This window comes from Atractosteus spatula, chromosome 1 (assembly GCF_055471065.1).
Source record: "Atractosteus spatula isolate fAtrSpa1 chromosome 1, fAtrSpa1.hap1, whole genome shotgun sequence".
Classification (NCBI taxonomy): domain Eukaryota; kingdom Metazoa; phylum Chordata; class Actinopteri; order Semionotiformes; family Lepisosteidae; genus Atractosteus; species Atractosteus spatula.
In genome coordinates this window covers 76,398,316-76,416,117 of record NC_142706.1, presented here as the reverse complement: position 1 = coordinate 76,416,117, position 17,802 = coordinate 76,398,316, and the positions used below count along the sequence as shown (strand labels likewise).

Sequence of the window (17,802 nt, the reverse complement as noted above, 5' to 3'; positions counted from 1 at the left end):
TCCCATCAAGCACAGACACACCAGTTAAAGAGCCAGTATCAACACTAACAAGCCCCCCTAAATGACAGCAAAAATTTCTATTTTAACTGCTTTTTGAATACCACCTGTCAAAACATATTGAAAATTGCTGTTTCCTTCTTAATGTTTTTAAAAGCGGTGTTCTCAGCTATTACCAATGTATTTGGTTGACATTTTTATTCAAAGCAACATTTGTACCCATCTTCACAGCTGGGTATGTTAATGGACCACTTCAGGTAACCTCCCTTGCTCAAGGGTTACAACAGCACTCTCACCTGGGATTCAAAGCCTCAGCCTTCCAGCTCCGATTCCAAAACCCTGACCACTGCTTCACACTGCTGCCAAGCTCAACTCCCCTGTCAGTGAATTTGACTGAGACTCATTCCCAGATTTTCAGAAATCTCTTTTGAATTTTAGTCCTGCTGCCTGGCTCAGTCCCCTGCTGAGGAAAGAAAGGCCAGGTGCCTGCTCAGGGTATTGACCTACAGCAGCTCAGACACTGGGCCACGAGTAACAGGGGACTCATTTCCACATTGTGGGTGCGTGCATGCCTGTCTGCCTGGCCAAAACTGAGATCACCCCGAGACCTGACAAATTCCCAGTGCTGGGGTCCTCCAGGATGTGACTGCATGTTGGCGCCAGCATGCAGCTTCGCCAGCTTCTGAGAAATGAGAGGATGCTCTCAGAACCTTCTTGTCAAAGTCATAAAGTCTCCAAGATATCACGTGTTTGCCTGCTAATGAAGAATTTCAATTTAGTTAGATTGAGTCTTAACTCAGAGGATTTTCAAAGGCACGCAGAATTCACAATGCCAATACGACCGTGCTGGAAATCTGTCAGTAGCTGCACCTGCTTCCAGCTGGGCAAAGTAAGCAAAGCTGTCACAGAAAGTGACTGGTGCTTATGCGTTTGAAACAAACAGCCCTGCAAACTCGTATCTTACACTGCACTGCACATCTTCCAGCCATGAGGGATGTCTTTCCACACCTCTGGAATACCTGTGGAGTGTCAGTGACTCGTCAGGACTGGGGCTCACCTGCGAGATCTCAGCCTTGTTTCCCTTTCAGTAGAGTCAGACAGGCCCATACTAAATTTTGCAATATCACTGTTGCCTAGTAGGTTAGGTGATGATCTGGGTTAAAGAGAAAAATGTACAAGGTACACCTTCTCATTATTTAATTTAATAAAGGCTACATATTCTATACAGTAATGCCAACTGAGCATTGTTGCTCAACAATTCTTTTAGCACAAAGACAGGCAGTAACATGAAAAAATGTTAACTCACTTAGACACCATCTTAAACACCAATGTTCTGCCCAAGAAGTAACAATATCCATCTCAACCTAAGGCCTCAGGTGCCTTACTGCTTTTAAATAACAGACTGGTTACCTGTTGGTTAATAACAGTGATATCACTGTTCTTCAGAAAGTTCCTAACAAGAACAATGATCTGGACAGTTGCATAGTTTGGAACATTAACTGGCAAACTTGTGCAGTACTGTGACTTTCCATTGCATGAAGAAGAGCCTTTTCTAAATTGGAGAAAGGGGGTTTGAAACCAATAAACACCATGAAGAACTATCAACTCAGGGAACTGATCTGTGTCCCAAAACACCACAAAATAGTACATCTGAATTCTTTACACAGACCTGTAGCACTGCTTGTCTAAAACTCCCCATGACCCTCCAGTGCACAGACTGAACCCCGCTCGTCTAAAACTCCCCATGACCCTCCAGTGCACAGACTGAACCCCGCTCGTCTAAAACTCCCCATGACCCTCCAGTGCACAGACTGAACCCCGCTCGTCTAAAACTCCCCATGACCCTCCAGCGCACAGACTGAACCCTGCTCGTCTAAAACTCCCCATGACCCTCCAGCGCACAGACTGAACCCTGCTCGTCTAAAACTCCCCATGACCCTCCAGCGCACAGACTGAACCCTGCTCGTCTAAAACTCCCCATGACCCTCCAGCGCACAGACTGAACCCTGCTCGTCTAAAACTCCCCATGACCCTCCAGCGCACAGACTGAACCCTGCTCGTCTAAAACTCCCCATGACCCTCCAGCGCACAGACTGAACCCTGCTCGTCTAAACCTCTGTCACGGCCTGCAGATGCAGTTGGACCTTCTCAATGGATGCAGCAGAACACAACAAAGAGCTAACAGGAAGATAAATGAGAAAAAGGACAGGGGGAAAAAAAAGCTGAAGAACTGGGAGCTGTTCTCATCTGAGCGGAGAGAATAAATGTCCTTGGGAAATCAGATAAAGGAATTATAATCACACAGAGACATTTCCTCCCAGAGCAGCCATAATGGAGGTTGAAATGTGTTGGCCTGTCACACTTTCATTTTAATAAACAAGCGCCCCCTCAGCAGATGCCTCACTGGGGCCTGTGCCAGTCCCCCTCTCCTCCCCAGGGCGCGCTGGTTTAATCAGCAGCAGGGAGAAGTTTAGCACATGCTTTGAAATCCGGACCAGATTCAAAGCTGGGCCTCGAGGGGCTGGGAAGCAGGGAAAAAAAAAACACATACCATCCCCACCGCTGCTCCTTCGAGCAATTATCTCTCAACTCTGGCTGAACCGCAGGAAACGTCAGGGCGCCGCGCGCTGCCAATCGGAGGAAAGGTCGCAGGGTCGCGGAGGAGAGGCACAGACCACGTGCGGACCGAGCACCACACTGGTGAGTCACACCAGTGGCACCGAGGGGCGTGATGCCAGCGCAGGGCTGCCCATGCCAGCGCAAGCCTTCAAACATGAGTCAGGCGACTACTACACACTACAGAGGGAGCGCCTTGCTACAGGGAGACAGCAAAGGATACAGCACAGAACTGGCCTGAAGAGACAGCAGGAATCGCACAATTACCTCCAGTACTGACACACCAAGCTCCCCAGAAAACTGCACAAAACATGTCAGCCAGCCCCCCACCCTCGCTCTCCAGAGGATTCTCCCTCCTGCTTTCCCAACTCTCACTCCACATCCAGGGAAGGCGTTTTATTAGGAGGAGTGGGGGGAAAGAGAATGCCGCTGCCTGGCAGCTGCAAGGACTTGGGTAGCTTTTCCTGCAGATCCGTGCGCCGGATCTCGTCTCCTGGCGCGGAGGAGCAGTGACGTGGGAAGACAAGGGAGTGGCTAGGGTGATGCTTCAGTCCAATCCACTGCGCAGCTCTCTGGGTTACTCTACGTTACTCACTTAACCGCACCGCAAAGGACGCCCTCCTGCCCTGGAATCGTGAGGCCGTCCCTGTGCCCACGCGGGCACCTGTGTGAGCGAGAGAAAAGGGCTGCCCAGCCAGCAGACACGCACCTGTTTCATGGCGGTCTCTCCAATCTTCTCCGAGTGCTTGCGGATGCTTTCCAGGAAGTCCTTGAGGTCGGACATGGACACGTCCCTGATCTGCTCACGCAGGCGGGGGATGTTCTCGGCCATGATGGTGCAGAAGCGGTAATGACTGACCCTCGGCAGGCAGGCGCGCTCCAGCTGCTCCAGGGTGCGCAGGGCAGGATAGTGCCTGGAGCACAGAGGGGCAGGTCAGTGGGCCGGAGTGGGGAGGAGCGCGAGAGACAGACAGAGGACAGGAGACACAAGCGGGCAGAAGACAGAAGGCTAGGAAACCTAGCCAGGAACAGACATTGCATGATGAGAGCACATATGAAAAGAAAGATGGATGTGACACCTCATGTATCTTGTACCTTTCATTTTGCATCTTTGACCTTTCAGATTTTCTTCCTGGGTCAAGTTGCTTTTCATTTCAACCAGCAAGCGCTTTCAAATAGAAGAGTATTTTCTCACCAGGAACCATACTTTCCAGGAATCTTTATCGCCAAGAAATGTACAGGGGAAGACATTCAGCAATGCACTGAGCCTGTCTGCAAGCGGTGTTTCACTGACATCCTTTCCTCCTACTCAGCCTGATGAAATCACCTCACATGTACTTTGGGCTAAGAGAGCTTGTTTGAAATTAAGAAATTAATAAATAAGAAACCTCACATTAGAAAACCTAAAAGGCCTAAACTCTCAGAGACAGCCCCCGAGCTCTGGGCAGGGAGCCAGGCAGAGGCAGGAGCGCGCTGTCAGGTCGCTCGGTGACGGAGAGCGATGGAGCCCCTGAGTCAGAGAGGCACGCTCACGTCGGGCCACACTTGGCTGACCCTTCGCACTTGCAATCCTGACTGCGACGCTCAAGCCAGAACAGAATAAAAACAGAGCAAAGCAAATAAATACTGAATTCATCACAATTTATGGGCCACGAGATTAAGTGACTCTAGGGTCAAGTTCGGGACAAGATCTTGGCGAGAAAGCTTTCACACTGAAGCAGCAGATGGAAGCCAGGGGAAGAGTATGTTTGTCACAGCTGTGGCTGCAGAGGGCACTGCCCGTCTCTCTGGCACATCTGGACAGAGCTCGTCACAGCTGTGGCTGCAGAGGGCACTGCCCGTCTCTCTGGCACATCTGGACAGAGCTCATCACAGCTGTGGCTGCAGAGGGCACTGCCCATCTCTCTGGGACATCTGGACAGAGCTCGTCACAGCTGTGGCTGCAGAGGGCACTGCCCATCTCACTGGCACATCTGAAAGCCCAGTAATTTTTGCAAGGAATCAAGGTTTAGTGTCAGTCAGCCTGATGGATGTGACTGAGTATGGAGCAAATGTGGAGAACAAGACAATTTCCATGTGCAACAGACCAGTCTATGGGGAGGTACAAGTGTGATGACCTGGGCAGGAGCGTCTAGTTGCTGCTTAAACCCACTTGAAGTGATTGACAGCAGCCTGGGTGGACAGCACTGCACTGACCACAATCAATCCTGGGACCTCACTGCTCTTCCGGCTGGCTTGTCCTGATGTGACAGCATTCCAGCAGGACAAGACACATCCTCTTGCTGCTCGTGTGTCAACAGCTTCCTTGCGAGATCAGAAAGGGGCTGTTGTGCAGCAGATAACCTCCTCACCAGACTTGAGCCCCACTGAACGTCTGTGGGATGAGCTGGGGTGACATGTAGTGACATGGTATCTAGGGCTCAGAGCCCAGCGAACAGGCTCATGACCAGGGTCTATAGCCTGATCAGGACAAAATCCCACAAGACAGCACCTGCAGCCCAGGGTAAAGCAGGAGTCACAGTTGCACACCTTGTACTGCTGCCAGCAGTGGAGACACACACTGCCTGACTTTCAAAGTAAACCATGTTGTTCATCACCATAACAAGATTGCCTCAGGACAGCTGCTACAAAACATATTATCATTTTCATGACCATATAAGTGATAAGCTGCTTCTGATGATCAGCATTTTTCAATTAAGGTTAAAATCAGTGTCATGGTTTTCTCCAATGCCTCAGACAAGTATTTCACTTTATCTCAGAAACGACTGAAGTCCACATCCGTCCATACTCAGCCCAGACAGAGCTGCAGTCACAAGGTCTTGGTATCCAGAGCAAAACCTCCACCGTACAGTCAGAGCATCGTATTTGAACAACCTGCTGCCTTTATGATCTATGCTGGCTTGGAAAAAGGCTTGCTGCCCATAAAATTAGTTTGTTTTTCTCAATAAATTTGAAGAGATTTGGAGAAAAAAGAAGATGAGGTCACATTTTATCACTTAGCTGAAAACCTACATGGAAAAATAGACAGCATATGTCAAATAAAAGGCTTTGTGAGATTAACACAAACATGCCTTGAAGGAAAGCTGGATTCCAGAGCCCGTGAGACCCCAGGTGACCTGAACCAGCAGTGCGGTACACCTGCTGAGCACAGCTGCAGTACTGCTGCGCCCAGTTCAGTAATGCAGAGTCCGGCTCAGTGATGCTGCGTCCAGTTCAGTAATACAAAGTCCGGCTCAGTGATGCGGCGCCCAGTTCAGTAATATAGAGTCCGGCTCAGTGATGCGGCGCCCAGTTCAGTAATACAGAGTCCGGCTCAGTGATGCTGCGCCCAGTTCAGTAATACAGAGTCCGGCTCAGTGATGCTGCGCCCAGTTCAGTAATACAGAGTCCGGCTCAGTGATGCTGCGTCCAGTTCAGTAATACAGAGTCCGGCCCAGTGATGCTGCGTCCAGTTCAGTAATACAGAGTCCGGCTCAGTGATGCTGCGTCCAGTTCAGTAATACAGAGTCCGGCTCAGTGATGCTGCGTCCAGTTCAGTAATACAGAGTCCGGCTCAGTGATGCGGCGCCCAGTTCAGTAATACAGGGTCCGGCTCAGTGATGCGGCGCCCAGTTCAGTAATACAGAGTCCGGCTCAGTGATGCGGCGTCCAGTTCAGTAATACAGAGTCCGGCTCAGTGATGCGGCGCTCAGTTCAGTAATACAGAGTCCGGCTCAGTGATGCTGCGTCCAGTTCAGTAATACAGAGTCCGGCCCAGTGATGCTGCGTCCAGTTCAGTAATACAGAGTCCGGCTCAGTGATGCTGCGTCCAGTTCAGTAATACAGAGTCCGGCTCAGTGATGCTGCGTCCAGTTCAGTAATACAGAGTCCGGCTCAGTGATGCGGCGCCCAGTTCAGTAATACAGAGTCCGGCTCAGTGATGCGGCGCCCAGTTCAGTAATACAGAGTCCGGCTCAGTGATGCGGCGTCCAGTTCAGTAATACAGAGTCCGGCTCAGTGATGCGGCGCTCAGTTCAGTAATACAGAGTCCGGCTCAGTGATGCGGCGCCCAGTTCAGTAATACAGAGTCCGGCTCAGTGATGCGGCGTCCAGTTCAGTAATACAGAGTCCGGCTCAGTGATGCTGAGTCCGGCTCAGGACAGCACCTCAGCAGTGCAGTGCAAGGGGCTTGTTGGTCTTGTGTTCAAGCCCATCTGTCGTACCCGGCTCACCCTTTCACTACACCACACCAACAAGCGCGCTGTTGCATCAGAAACCAGATCTTACCCATTAGTCCATTTTTCCAACGGTTTTCCAAAGGCAAAACTTTCCACTCCAGAAAAATCCAGTCAGAAAAAAACCACAAAAGCCACATTTGTACAACTGGAACTACTGCACAGAAAACTAAAAATAACTCTTTTCTGTTATAATAACAATAATCAGCGCCATCATTATCATTCCTCACATTTGTGCAGAGCAGAAGATGGCTGCGCTGGGCACATGCACCACACTGCAGGAGGGCGAAGACGTTTTCAGTTGCATTGCATCAGTGTTTGTTGTTTTTTTGGACCTGCTGACTTGCATTGTCTTCTCACGTATGCCTTGCAGCGCATGATAAAGCTCCCTAATCCTCTGCCCAGAATGCATCTGTCACACCTGGAAGAAATAAGTCTGACAGAATCACCCTGTGGGTTTTGAACAGGAATTTTAAGGCATGTTACATTTAGGAGCACTGCACTTATATCTGTGGTTAAGAGGTACAGATGCACTCAATTATAAATAAGTAAAAACAGGTTTGAGGTGTGAAACTTTCAGCTAGTGCTTACATAGGCTGTTAGTGCTGCTGTTTTATTTAGTTACTGTACAAGCTTCACATTTTTGGTGTAAGATATTATGGATATCGTCTCTAAGGTTATAAGTAGATGTTAAGGTTGCTTCATATAGTTTTCCAGCTGTAGTTCCCGCAAAACCTTATGTAGGCTTGACAAGCATTGTGCCTTCATTCACTGCCTCACTTTGTACTTGCAGGACATAAAGCTTTAGTCATCACCTGGTGGGTAGCTTTTGGATTTTACATTTGGCACCTCCTATAAACAAATCTGATTATTAATCTCAATAATATCCTGCCCTTCTCTGTAATGTTCTGTGAAAAGTAAATCTTGCGGGGCTGGCGTGACCCTGGCTCTATGACCACAGGCATGGTCAAGCCCTGACAGATATCCTGCACCAGCACATCGGGGGTAGTGAGGAACTGCTTCAGAGAGACCAGACTGAGCAAGCAGCCATCGTGCTTGTGGCCCTGCTTGGGCTAGAACATAAGAAAACTTGCAAACAAGAGGCCTTCAGGCCCGTCTAGCACGTCTGGGAGTTAGTCGCTAATTGAGTCCCATATCTTCCACATAGTTTCCACTGGTGTCCTGTGGGTCGTGTTTCACTGTTTATTCTGAAACCATTTTCTGCAATCCAAAAGCTTATGCGGGTTCTGATATATGGAGACATCAATCCACAATGTGGTCTCACCTGGTCAATGTCCCTTGAGACACACAAATTATGCAATTTAACAACTCGTCAAAATCCAAGGCACAGGTCCGCCCTCACGGAAACCAACAAGGAGCCTTTCGCTGACCGTGACTGCCATCTAGTGGTGAGAAATACAAACTGCAGCATAAACCAGCTAGGGGCTCCAGGAAGAGACAAAGGGACACAAATCTCGAGTAAAGCTGGCGTCACACTTCACGACTTTTCCTAGGATTTTCAGTCGTCACCTTCATTCCCATAATCGGAAGAAAATCACAGCGAGTTGTAGAGAGTCGCAGCGGGTGCCTGTTGCCATCAGTTGTGTACCGTGACACCCCCCAGCAACTCTTAAGAGCCCTTACGACCCTCTGCGACTCCCTACGAGAAAATCAAACCCATTTGATATTATCGTAGCGAGTCACGGAGAGTCGTAGGGGTGGGCTCTCGTGTCTGCGACGGTCACAGCCAGTGAGCGCTCAGCCAGAAGTACAGTGCGGCCGCAAGGACAGAAGGAAGGCGAGTGTTTTGGACCGCGGGAATGGAGGAGCGGCTCGTCGAGCTCGGGAGCCAGCACAGATGTCTGCTCGATGTTTGGTGTTCGTCCATTTGGTTACTTTCGTGCGGTGATCCTCCTCTTACTCTGGTGTGCTCCACGTTGATTGGCTGCCAAAGTGAGGCGACCTCGCGGTACTTTCGCGGCGCGGTACAAGATTCGGAACCCTGATGAAGGTCGTGAGGGAATCGTGTGATTAGTCACCCCCTGCGATTCCCAGTCGTATGATTAGACGCCACTAGGACAGAAAAGGCAGCGAGATTCAGCAACTGCAGTCGTTAAATTTGACACGCTCTCCGACGAGAAGTCGTGTCGAGTCCTGTAGGGTGACGCCTCAGCTCACTTAATGTACAAGATCTCCAACTGCTTCTTCCATTACTAGTTTGGCACCACATATAAGGGATCTGGGATTTGAAGACCAGCGGTTTTGTTCTGCAACGGGAAACAAGTTCCAGGACCAGTGTGCCCTTATGAAGAGGGTAGATGAAAAGGAAGGACAGAGCACATGAAGGAGGTCGCTGACACACGCCGATGCACGTCTCATCCCTAAGGGAGCAGTGAGAAAATGCTTCACCTGGCAAGTTAAGGGCAGCAGTGTGGATCAGTGCTCAGGGTCCTAGAGTAGCTGTAACTGCAAGGTTGTGGGTTCAAATCCCAAGAGAGACACTGCTGTAGACCAAAGTACTTCACAGAGCTCCAGTAAAACACACAGCTGTGTAAATAGGAGAGGATTATAAGTCACTTTGGCAGAAGTATCAATCAGTATATAAGAGATGCCAGATAGTAAAAGCAGAAGTACAAATCCAGATTACTACAAAGATTGTACAAAGCCAAGTGGAAATGTACCCAGGCAACCCTATGAACAGCACCATGGCTGACCGCGTTGTGGTCTTTGGGGAGCGCCTCCTACTGGTCCACCAACACATTACAGCACCAAAAGGTTTTCCCTGGAGGTCCCTGCTCCTGACCAGGCCCAGCCATGAGCTGTCCCTGCTGAGACACAGGGTGGGCAAAGCTTTTTGAACTTCTACATCTGTACTGAATCCATCACTTGCTCAGAAAAAATAAAATCGATCTAAAAAGTCACTGAAAACATATCTCCATTTTTCTTTCCATAAGACCTCTTCTCTACAAAACTGCAGTTCTTGTACATGTTCTGGGATGAAAACCTTACCTTCCTGTTCATGACTTCTACAGAGTGTACAAGACAGCAGGTGAGCTCTAATCAAGAGCTGCAGCAGACAAGGATACAACTATTCCTCAGTCACTCTCACACTTCAGGTGTCTGTATGCTGGGTAGGTAAGAGAAGGCCCAGAGGGGAGGGGATGTGACATTCTAACCCTAGCACACAGGAACAGCTTAGTGCTGGCTGCAAAACCTAGAAACTCAAGTCTTCCAGCATCAAGGCAAATTAACGTTTAGATCAGTACAGACATAATCCGATTAGTCCATCTTAATGGCCATCGATCTGAACACATGAACCTGCACAGCAGGGATAACCATCATGGATAATCCTCTGCACACCACCACCCAAGGCAGAGATTAAAGCTTAAAGACGGAGGGTTTTGAGCCTCAAGATCAGAGGTCAGAGAGGCACTGGCAGCTCAGTGGCGGCAGAAGGCTGGGTCTGTGAGGAGTGTGCGCTCGCAGGATCAGTAACTCAAACCTTCGAGATCTGCTCCCAGAGCACAGCTGCGCACCCCTGTACTAACACTTTCAAATCTTCACCAGCCACATGACATCTGTGACAACCCCCCAACAGCCCAGCTCGTTCTTGAAACATTGAACACACTGGGGATCTGGCTACAGGAAGCGAGAAGGCACCTACAGGGAGATCAAGGGAAATGGCAAAATCAAACACTTCAGGGTATGCGTCTCCAATCACCAGAATAACACTGGGGAGCTGGTGCCAGGCAGGGATATAAGGAAGGAAAAGACAGCAGCCAATCAGGTCAACACTACATGGCAGCATCACGCCAAACACGACCTGGAAAAATACAGACAAGACTGGACAGCTCACGGCTCACAGCTGCCAGTCTTTATCACAGATACACGACTTCCCAGAGGGAAAGAGGAGTGGTGGCTGCTGGAGACACTGCCAGTGAGACATGTATTGAGGACCCTGAGTCAACAACAGGATGATATGTGCCTGGATCTGAGGAGTAGACAGACTCCAAGCAAAGGCAGATGACAACCCAGTTCTTGTTGTTCATGTTAGAACGAAGACAGCGCTTTTTCCCATACGCAATTAGGGAATCCTAGGGAGTAAGAACGCGTGGCTGAGGACAGGGTGTGCTGGAGGAGGATTCATTTCCTCAAGCACGAAAAAACCTCTCAGTGGTGAAGGCCACGTGTACAGGCAAGACTTGTGAGTTACAGTGGCACAAACAGCCTGGTGCAAAGACACATTCAGACTGGAAAGACATACATACAAGTCCTCTTAAGGACACTAGAAGCATTCACCTGATTCCGAGATAAAAAAATGAAACTCTCTCACGCACACAGAAGCATCTGAACTGACAGCACTTTAGTGCGAGGTCACAGAGGGAAAAACGCACAGCAGCATACTGGTACCTCTTGGTTCTCATTTGCTCCTGCAGTTTGCCGTACATCTCCAGGACTGAAAGAGAAGGAGAGAGAACGATGATGAGAAACACAGCACAGAGACTAGACAGCACCAAGGTCAGTCTGGCAGGCACAGCTCCAGCTCCTACAGGCCAGCAGCACAGCTGGGCTCTGAAAACCCACGAAAACTCAGAGTCCAGGCTGCTGAAGTAGACATTGAGGTCAGGCAGCAGGGGAACAGCAACAGGCTGACCAGCGCCGTGGCCAGAGCAACAGGCAGACCAGCGCCGTGGCCAGAGCAACAGGCTGACCAGCGCCGTGGCCAGAGCAACAGGCTGACCAGCGCCGTGGCCAGAGCAACAGACCAGCGCCGTGGCCAGAGCAACAGGCAGACCAGCGCCGTGGCCAGAGCAACAGGCTGACCAGCGCCGTGGCCAGAGCAACAGGCTGACCAGCGCCGTGGCCAGAGCAACAGGCAGACCAGCGCCGTGGCCAGAGCAACAGGCAGACCAGCGCCGTGGCCAGAGCAACAGGCTGACCAGCGCCGTGGCCAGAGCAACAGGCTGACCAGCGCCGTGGCCAGAGCAACAGACCAGCGCCGTGGCCAGAGCAACAGGCAGACCAGCGCCGTGGCCAGAGCAACAGGCTGACCAGCGCCGTGGCCAGAGCAACAGGCTGACCAGCGCCGTGGCCAGAACAACAGGCAGACCAGCGCCGTGGCCAGAGCAACAGGCAGACCAGCGCCGTGGCCAGAGCAACAGGCTGACCAGCGCCGTGGCCAGAGCAACAGGCAGACCAGCGCCGTGGCCAGAGCAACAGGCCAGCGCCGTGGCCAGAGCAACAGGCAGACCAGCGCCGTGGCCAGAGCAACAGGCTGACCAGCGCCGTGGCCAGAGCAACAGGCTGACCAGCGCCGTGGCCAGAGCAAACAGGCTGACCAGCGCTGTGGCCAGAGCAAACAGGCTGACCAGCGCTGTGGCCAGAGCAACAGGCTGACCAGCGCCGTGGCCAGAGCAACAGACCAGCGCCGTGGCCAGAGCAACAGGCTGACCAGCGCTGTGGCCAGAGCAACAGGCTGACCAGCGCCGTGGCCAGAGCAACAGACCAGCGCCGTGGCCAGAGCAACAGGCTGACCAGCGCCGTGGCCAGAGCAACAGACCAGCGCCGTGGCCAGAGCAACAGGCTGACCAGCGCCGTGGCCAGAGCAACAGGCAGACCAGCGCCGTGGCCAGAGCAACAGGCAGACCAGCGCCGTGGCCAGAGCAACAGGCTGACCAGCGCCGTGGCCAGAGCAACAGGCAGACCAGCGCCGTGGCCAGAGCAACAGGCCAGCGCCGTGGCCAGAGCAACAGGCAGACCAGCGCCGTGGCCAGAGCAACAGGCTGACCAGCGCCGTGGCCAGAGCAAACAGGCTGACCAGCGCCGTGGCCAGAGCAACAGGCTGACCAGCGCCGTGGCCAGAGCAACAGACCAGCGCCGTGGCCAGAGCAACAGGCTGACCAGCGCCGTGGCCAGAGCAACAGGCTGACCAGCACCATGGCCAGAGCAACAGGCTGACCAGCGCCATGGCCAGAGCAACAGACCAGCGCCGTGGCCAGAGCAACAGGCTGACCAGCGCCGTGGCCAGAGCAACAGACCAGCGCCGTGGCCAGAGCAACAGGCTGACCAGCACCGTGGCCAGAGCAACAGGCTGACCAGCGCCGTGGCCAGAGCAACAGGCTGACCAGCGCCGTGGCCAGAGCAACAGGCAGACCAGCGCCGTGGCCAGAGCAACAGGCAGACCAGCGCCGTGGCCAGATCTAGAAGCTAATCAGGGCTGAACCTGGTCAGTACTGGAACGGAAGCCCTCAAAGCATGACCAAGTTAGAGCTATAAATGATGTTAATTTAACCAACAGGGGGCGCTCTTCATTTTGGGATCAAAATTTCCAGAACCTGCTAAAGTCCTGTTTACCTGGTCATTAAAGATCTCATGGCACTGTTTCTAAAGAGGGACATATTAGCCCTACCTTCCTGGACAGGTCAGAGACAGTGAGAGCAACTATTATTTATTAATTACTAAATTATTATTTTTTTTTAGAGAACTGGCTGGCAAAAGGATCAGAGACAATGAGTGCGGGGTCAGTAACTGCCAGACCCAGGGGCCAGTGAACCTGGTGGGGCCGGTGACCCAGGGGCCAGTGAACCTGGTGGGGCCGGGGTCTGCTCTCAGGGTTGTACCTGGTAGACACAGTGTCAGCTTGTCTATCGTGGTGGCGATGTTCCTCTGCTGCAGGCGGCACTGTTTCAGCTCCTCCAGCGTCTGCACGAGCTGGGAGAGTGGGGAGAAATGACATGAGTGTCTGGACACAGGACACGTCATCAAGAGCAGCACACTTCCCAGGAGCACCGGGGAAAACACACAAGTCTACTGGAAAAAAGAGATTCAGACAGGACTGACGGAGCTGGAAATCCACATGTAAAATCTCTGCTGTCCTGGGGAATATAAACTCCTCAGACTTAACAGAATCCCTCAGTGTGTTGTCAGAACTCCAGCACCAATCCAGTGAGTCTGCTTCTTGTAGGCTGTCTGGAACCGAACTGCTAAAGAGATGGTCTCAATTAAGATATAAATACATCTGACTAAAATACCATGCTTTTCCAGTAGGTCCTCAAACCGGTTTTAGCTAACCTAATTCCATATCTATTTTTTCCCCAGCTTGCGGCGAGCTAATGTTTTTACTTCGGAATTTCCATCCTCACTCTAAATAATGCAGAGGTTTCTTCTGCTCTCCCAAAATCGCTAGAAAAATAAACATGCGCTACGCCCGAAACTGGAGTGGGCACGACTGAAATCGGATACACCAGGAAGCGCTCCGCAGCACGGTCAGCAAGGCCATACCTCCTTCCCATCGTCCTGCAGCAGCCTGTTGGTGTCGATCACCTGGCTCTGGAAGAGAAGCACAGGACCGTCAGAGACAAGCAGGGAGAGGGGCAGGGAACAGGGAACGGATCGTATCTGGATGGAGAGGAGTGGGTTCTGACCCGGGGGAACATGTCATCAGGGCCCTGAGGAAGCAGGAATGTCACTGCGTCTACCGGACACTGCTCATCCGCTCCTGGAATTAAGGGAGACATTGCTCTCTGAAGGCTCGTAGTGGCCACATGTGTGCCCTGTTGTCCCAGGGATAGACCTGACTCCACTGCACCCCTGCAGCCCAGCCAGATCCAGAATGAGCCAGCTGAAGTCATTCAGGTTAGAGCATGAGAACATGGACTAACCAGAAGAGTAAGACAAGCTAGATGGGCCCATGGCCCAGTTTCAAACTTTCTTACATTCTTATTTAACAGGAGGAAGAATCCAAAGAAGAGGAGCCCAACTGGCACATCTAGATCATTTGGTTGCTGGCAGCTCTCTGATGCAAAGATCTTGTCCTTCCCTTTCTTGAAGGGCTACAGGGATTAATCTCTAGGTTATCTCAGCAGTTTGTTGAGTTTCATAATAATCACCAACTCTTTGTGCATTTAAGCACTTGCTAACATCAGACCTTGAAGCACCAGCCTGTGTCCTCTGGTCCTTGTTTCCATTGCTGTTAAAGAAGTAGTCCTCAGGGTTGACTTTTCCAATACCCTGGGTGCTGGTATTTAACCTGAAGATCCCTCACACCGCCCTGACAGGCAGAGTCTCACAGTACAGCAGACTACTCAGACTACACGCACCACACTCACAAATATGAATCCCGGATGTAATGGAAGTATTTGAATGAGGATTCTGTTTTTCATATTATACTGCTACAGCTGTGGGATAAAATATAATGTCTGCAATCTGCACCCATCCTGCATGATGCAAAACAAATCTGGCACATACAGGTGTTTGAGTCTCCTCTGTGTTGTGCTTGGTGTTTTGGATTGCAATGTATGGCACAGTGTCTCATTTTTTAAGTGGTGGTAAAAGGATGTCACTCAGGTTAAAAATATTTTGTGAACATTTTCGTATTAATCTGCATGTTTCAAAATATAACAAACCCAACAGAGAGAACAAAGAACACTTACCTCAGCACTTGAAGTCCCCTCCTTCACTCCCCCCACCCCCGTCAAACCCCCTCCAAAACCCACAACATGAAATCACAGATAACTGGTTCTGGTTTATAAGAAGGATATAAACATAGAAATGTGTAAAGATAATTACATATCTTTATAAGATATTTTATAAAGATGTAACTGCCAGGTAATATTTACAAAGCCAGCAATGCTGTCAAAGCCTTGGCTGGAACTGTTCCACAGCTGCCCACAGGCAACCAAATGGCTTCGTCTTGTCCGTCCCCTTTCGCATGTTCTTACTTGCAGATTTGCTAATTATATTAACTGCACCCTACAAAGCTGTTGTGTAAAGTCCCTAACACCATAAAAACACAACAAACTTACTTTGAGAAAGCGAGCATGAGGCATTACAAAGCTGTGCTCAGTATGCTTGTGAATACAGACTGCGACACACACAGCGAGACGGGCCCTTTCCTGCAAACCGCAGGACAACAGGGGAGGAGCGCCCTCTTGTGGACACATGCAGGCATCCTGCTGCATTCACTGACAGCTTCAACGGATTACTGAAGGATGGTCAGTGGTTATTAAAAAGCAGTCACTCAGTGCCACCCCACAAGAACAGGACCTCTGCCCAAGGCAACAGCACTAGTGGGGAGTCACTTCCCAAGGGACTGCAGCACCAGACGCTGTTTCACGGCACAGTCTGTCACAGGGACTCTTTTGCTTTGTTTCTGAATAAGGAGTGCAATAAAAATTAGAAAAAAACTCCTACACATCTGGAAATAAGTGAGAGTTATTGCCCATTGTTGAAGAGGTCTATACTATTCTCAGGTTTGTGGTAGGGGTGTCTGTGGGGGGTTATCAGCAGCCCCACAGCAAGCTGTGCAGGGAAGACATGCTGTACTAAGAGCACCAGCAGTAAAGCTCCTCCAGCAAACTGGACCGGTGTCTGCATTTCCCAGCAATCTCCTGCCCCCCCTTCCAGCTCCCCATCCCCCCACTCCACTGCCTTCTCCCTCTAGTCTCCCATCCGCGCCCTCCCCAGCCATTCCCCCATGGTGCCCCCTACTCCTCCGTACCCCCGCCCTCCTCTCCCCACCCACGCCATTTCTCCATACCCCACTAGAGTCCTCAATCCTGCCCTCCACTCCTCCAGCCCCCCATGCCTTCATGCAGTCTCCCATCCTGCCCCCCACTCCTCTGCCCCCACCCTCCACTCTCCTATCCCTGACCTCCACTCCTCTGTCCCCACCCTCCAGTCTCCGGCCCCCCCCACTCATCTGTCCCTGCCCCCCAGTCTCCTGTCCCCACCTTCCACTCCTCTGTCCCCGCCCCCCAGTCTCCAGCCCCCGCCCCCACTCCTCTGTCCCTGCCCCCAAGTCTCCAGCCCCCGCCCCCCCCACTCCTCTGCCCCCACCGTCCAGTCTCCGCCCCCCCCCCCCCACTCATCTGTCCCTGCCCCCCAGTCTCCTGTCCCCACCTTCCACTCCTCTGTCCCCGCCCCCCAGTCTCCAGCCCCCGCCCCCACTCCTCTGTCCCTGCCCCCAAGTCTCCAGCCCCCGCCCCCCCCCCCCCACTCCTCTGTTCCCGCCCCCCAGTCTCCAGCCCCCGCCCCCCACTCCTCTGTCCCCGCCCCCCAGTCTCCAGCCCCCGCCCCCACTCCTCTGTCCCCGCCCCCCAGTCTCCAGCCCCTCCATACCTTGAGCTTCTGGGCCTCCCCGCGCACTTTGAGCAGCTCAGTGATGGAGTCCACAAAGCCCTGGAAGTGGAAGTTGCACATCTTCTCAATCTCGCGGTCGTGGTTCTTGATGCGCCCTTCCAGCTTTTCCATGAAGAGACCATGCTCCTGGCCATCGTACACCGACCTGCACAGCAGACAGGGGGCAGCAGTGAGTCAGCACACGGCCACCCAGGCAGCACATGACACTGTACGCCCCCAGCGCGTTGTCAACTCTCAGCACAGCCGCATGGAAACAGATCAGACTGCCCCACACCACAGCATCAACCTTCTCCATCTTCTCGAGCATCTTCCTGGATGAATCCTTCTGAACTAACATCCCACATGGCACAAAACTCAAATTTCTTTTCACTCCACTGCTTCCCTGTTAGTAACAGGGGACATAGTACATATCATCATTAGGGGGCAGCAGTGTGGGGTAGTGGTTAAGGTTCTGGGCCCGTGAAGTCAGGTGAGACGCTGCTGTTGTACCCTTGAGAAAGGGATTTCACCAGTATCCTCCCATTAAAAGATACGGTTGTATTAATAGGGTCAACTTTAAGTCACTTTGGATATTAGCCATATAAATCACTATTTCATTACTAACTGATTTCTACTACCTTGTTCCTGCCAGCAGGTGTCACACTTGTATCTGGTAAGCCTTGTGCTAAAAGGATACAGGTCTTGACTCGTGCTGTGGCACCAGGAAGGGCCGGCTTACGTGCAAAACAGTCTGGTTTTCACATCCTAAAAATAATCACACATGAAATCAAGTGGGTTGGGACTGCTGAAAGAAAAACCATGCTAAGAGAATAAAAATCCATAGACAGCACAGAAA

General features: G+C 51.5%; 1 protein-coding gene across 2 annotated transcripts in view; it reads right to left on the bottom strand.

Moving 5' to 3' along the window:
* exoc6b (exocyst complex component 6B) overlaps positions 1-17,802 on the bottom strand; it is a 151,838-nt gene that overhangs the window by 120,598 nt on the left and 13,438 nt on the right. For both annotated transcript variants that reach the window (XM_088919819.1, XM_088919820.1), the window contains exons 2-6: positions 16,947-17,112; positions 14,109-14,156; positions 13,448-13,538; positions 11,238-11,283; positions 3,323-3,527 (exon numbers count right to left, since the gene is read on the bottom strand). In XM_088919819.1, the coding sequence (XP_088775945.1) occupies positions 3,323-3,527; positions 11,238-11,283; positions 13,448-13,538; positions 14,109-14,156; positions 16,947-17,112 (556 nt within the window). The remainder of the gene's footprint in view (positions 1-3,322; positions 3,528-11,237; positions 11,284-13,447; positions 13,539-14,108; positions 14,157-16,946; positions 17,113-17,802) is intronic.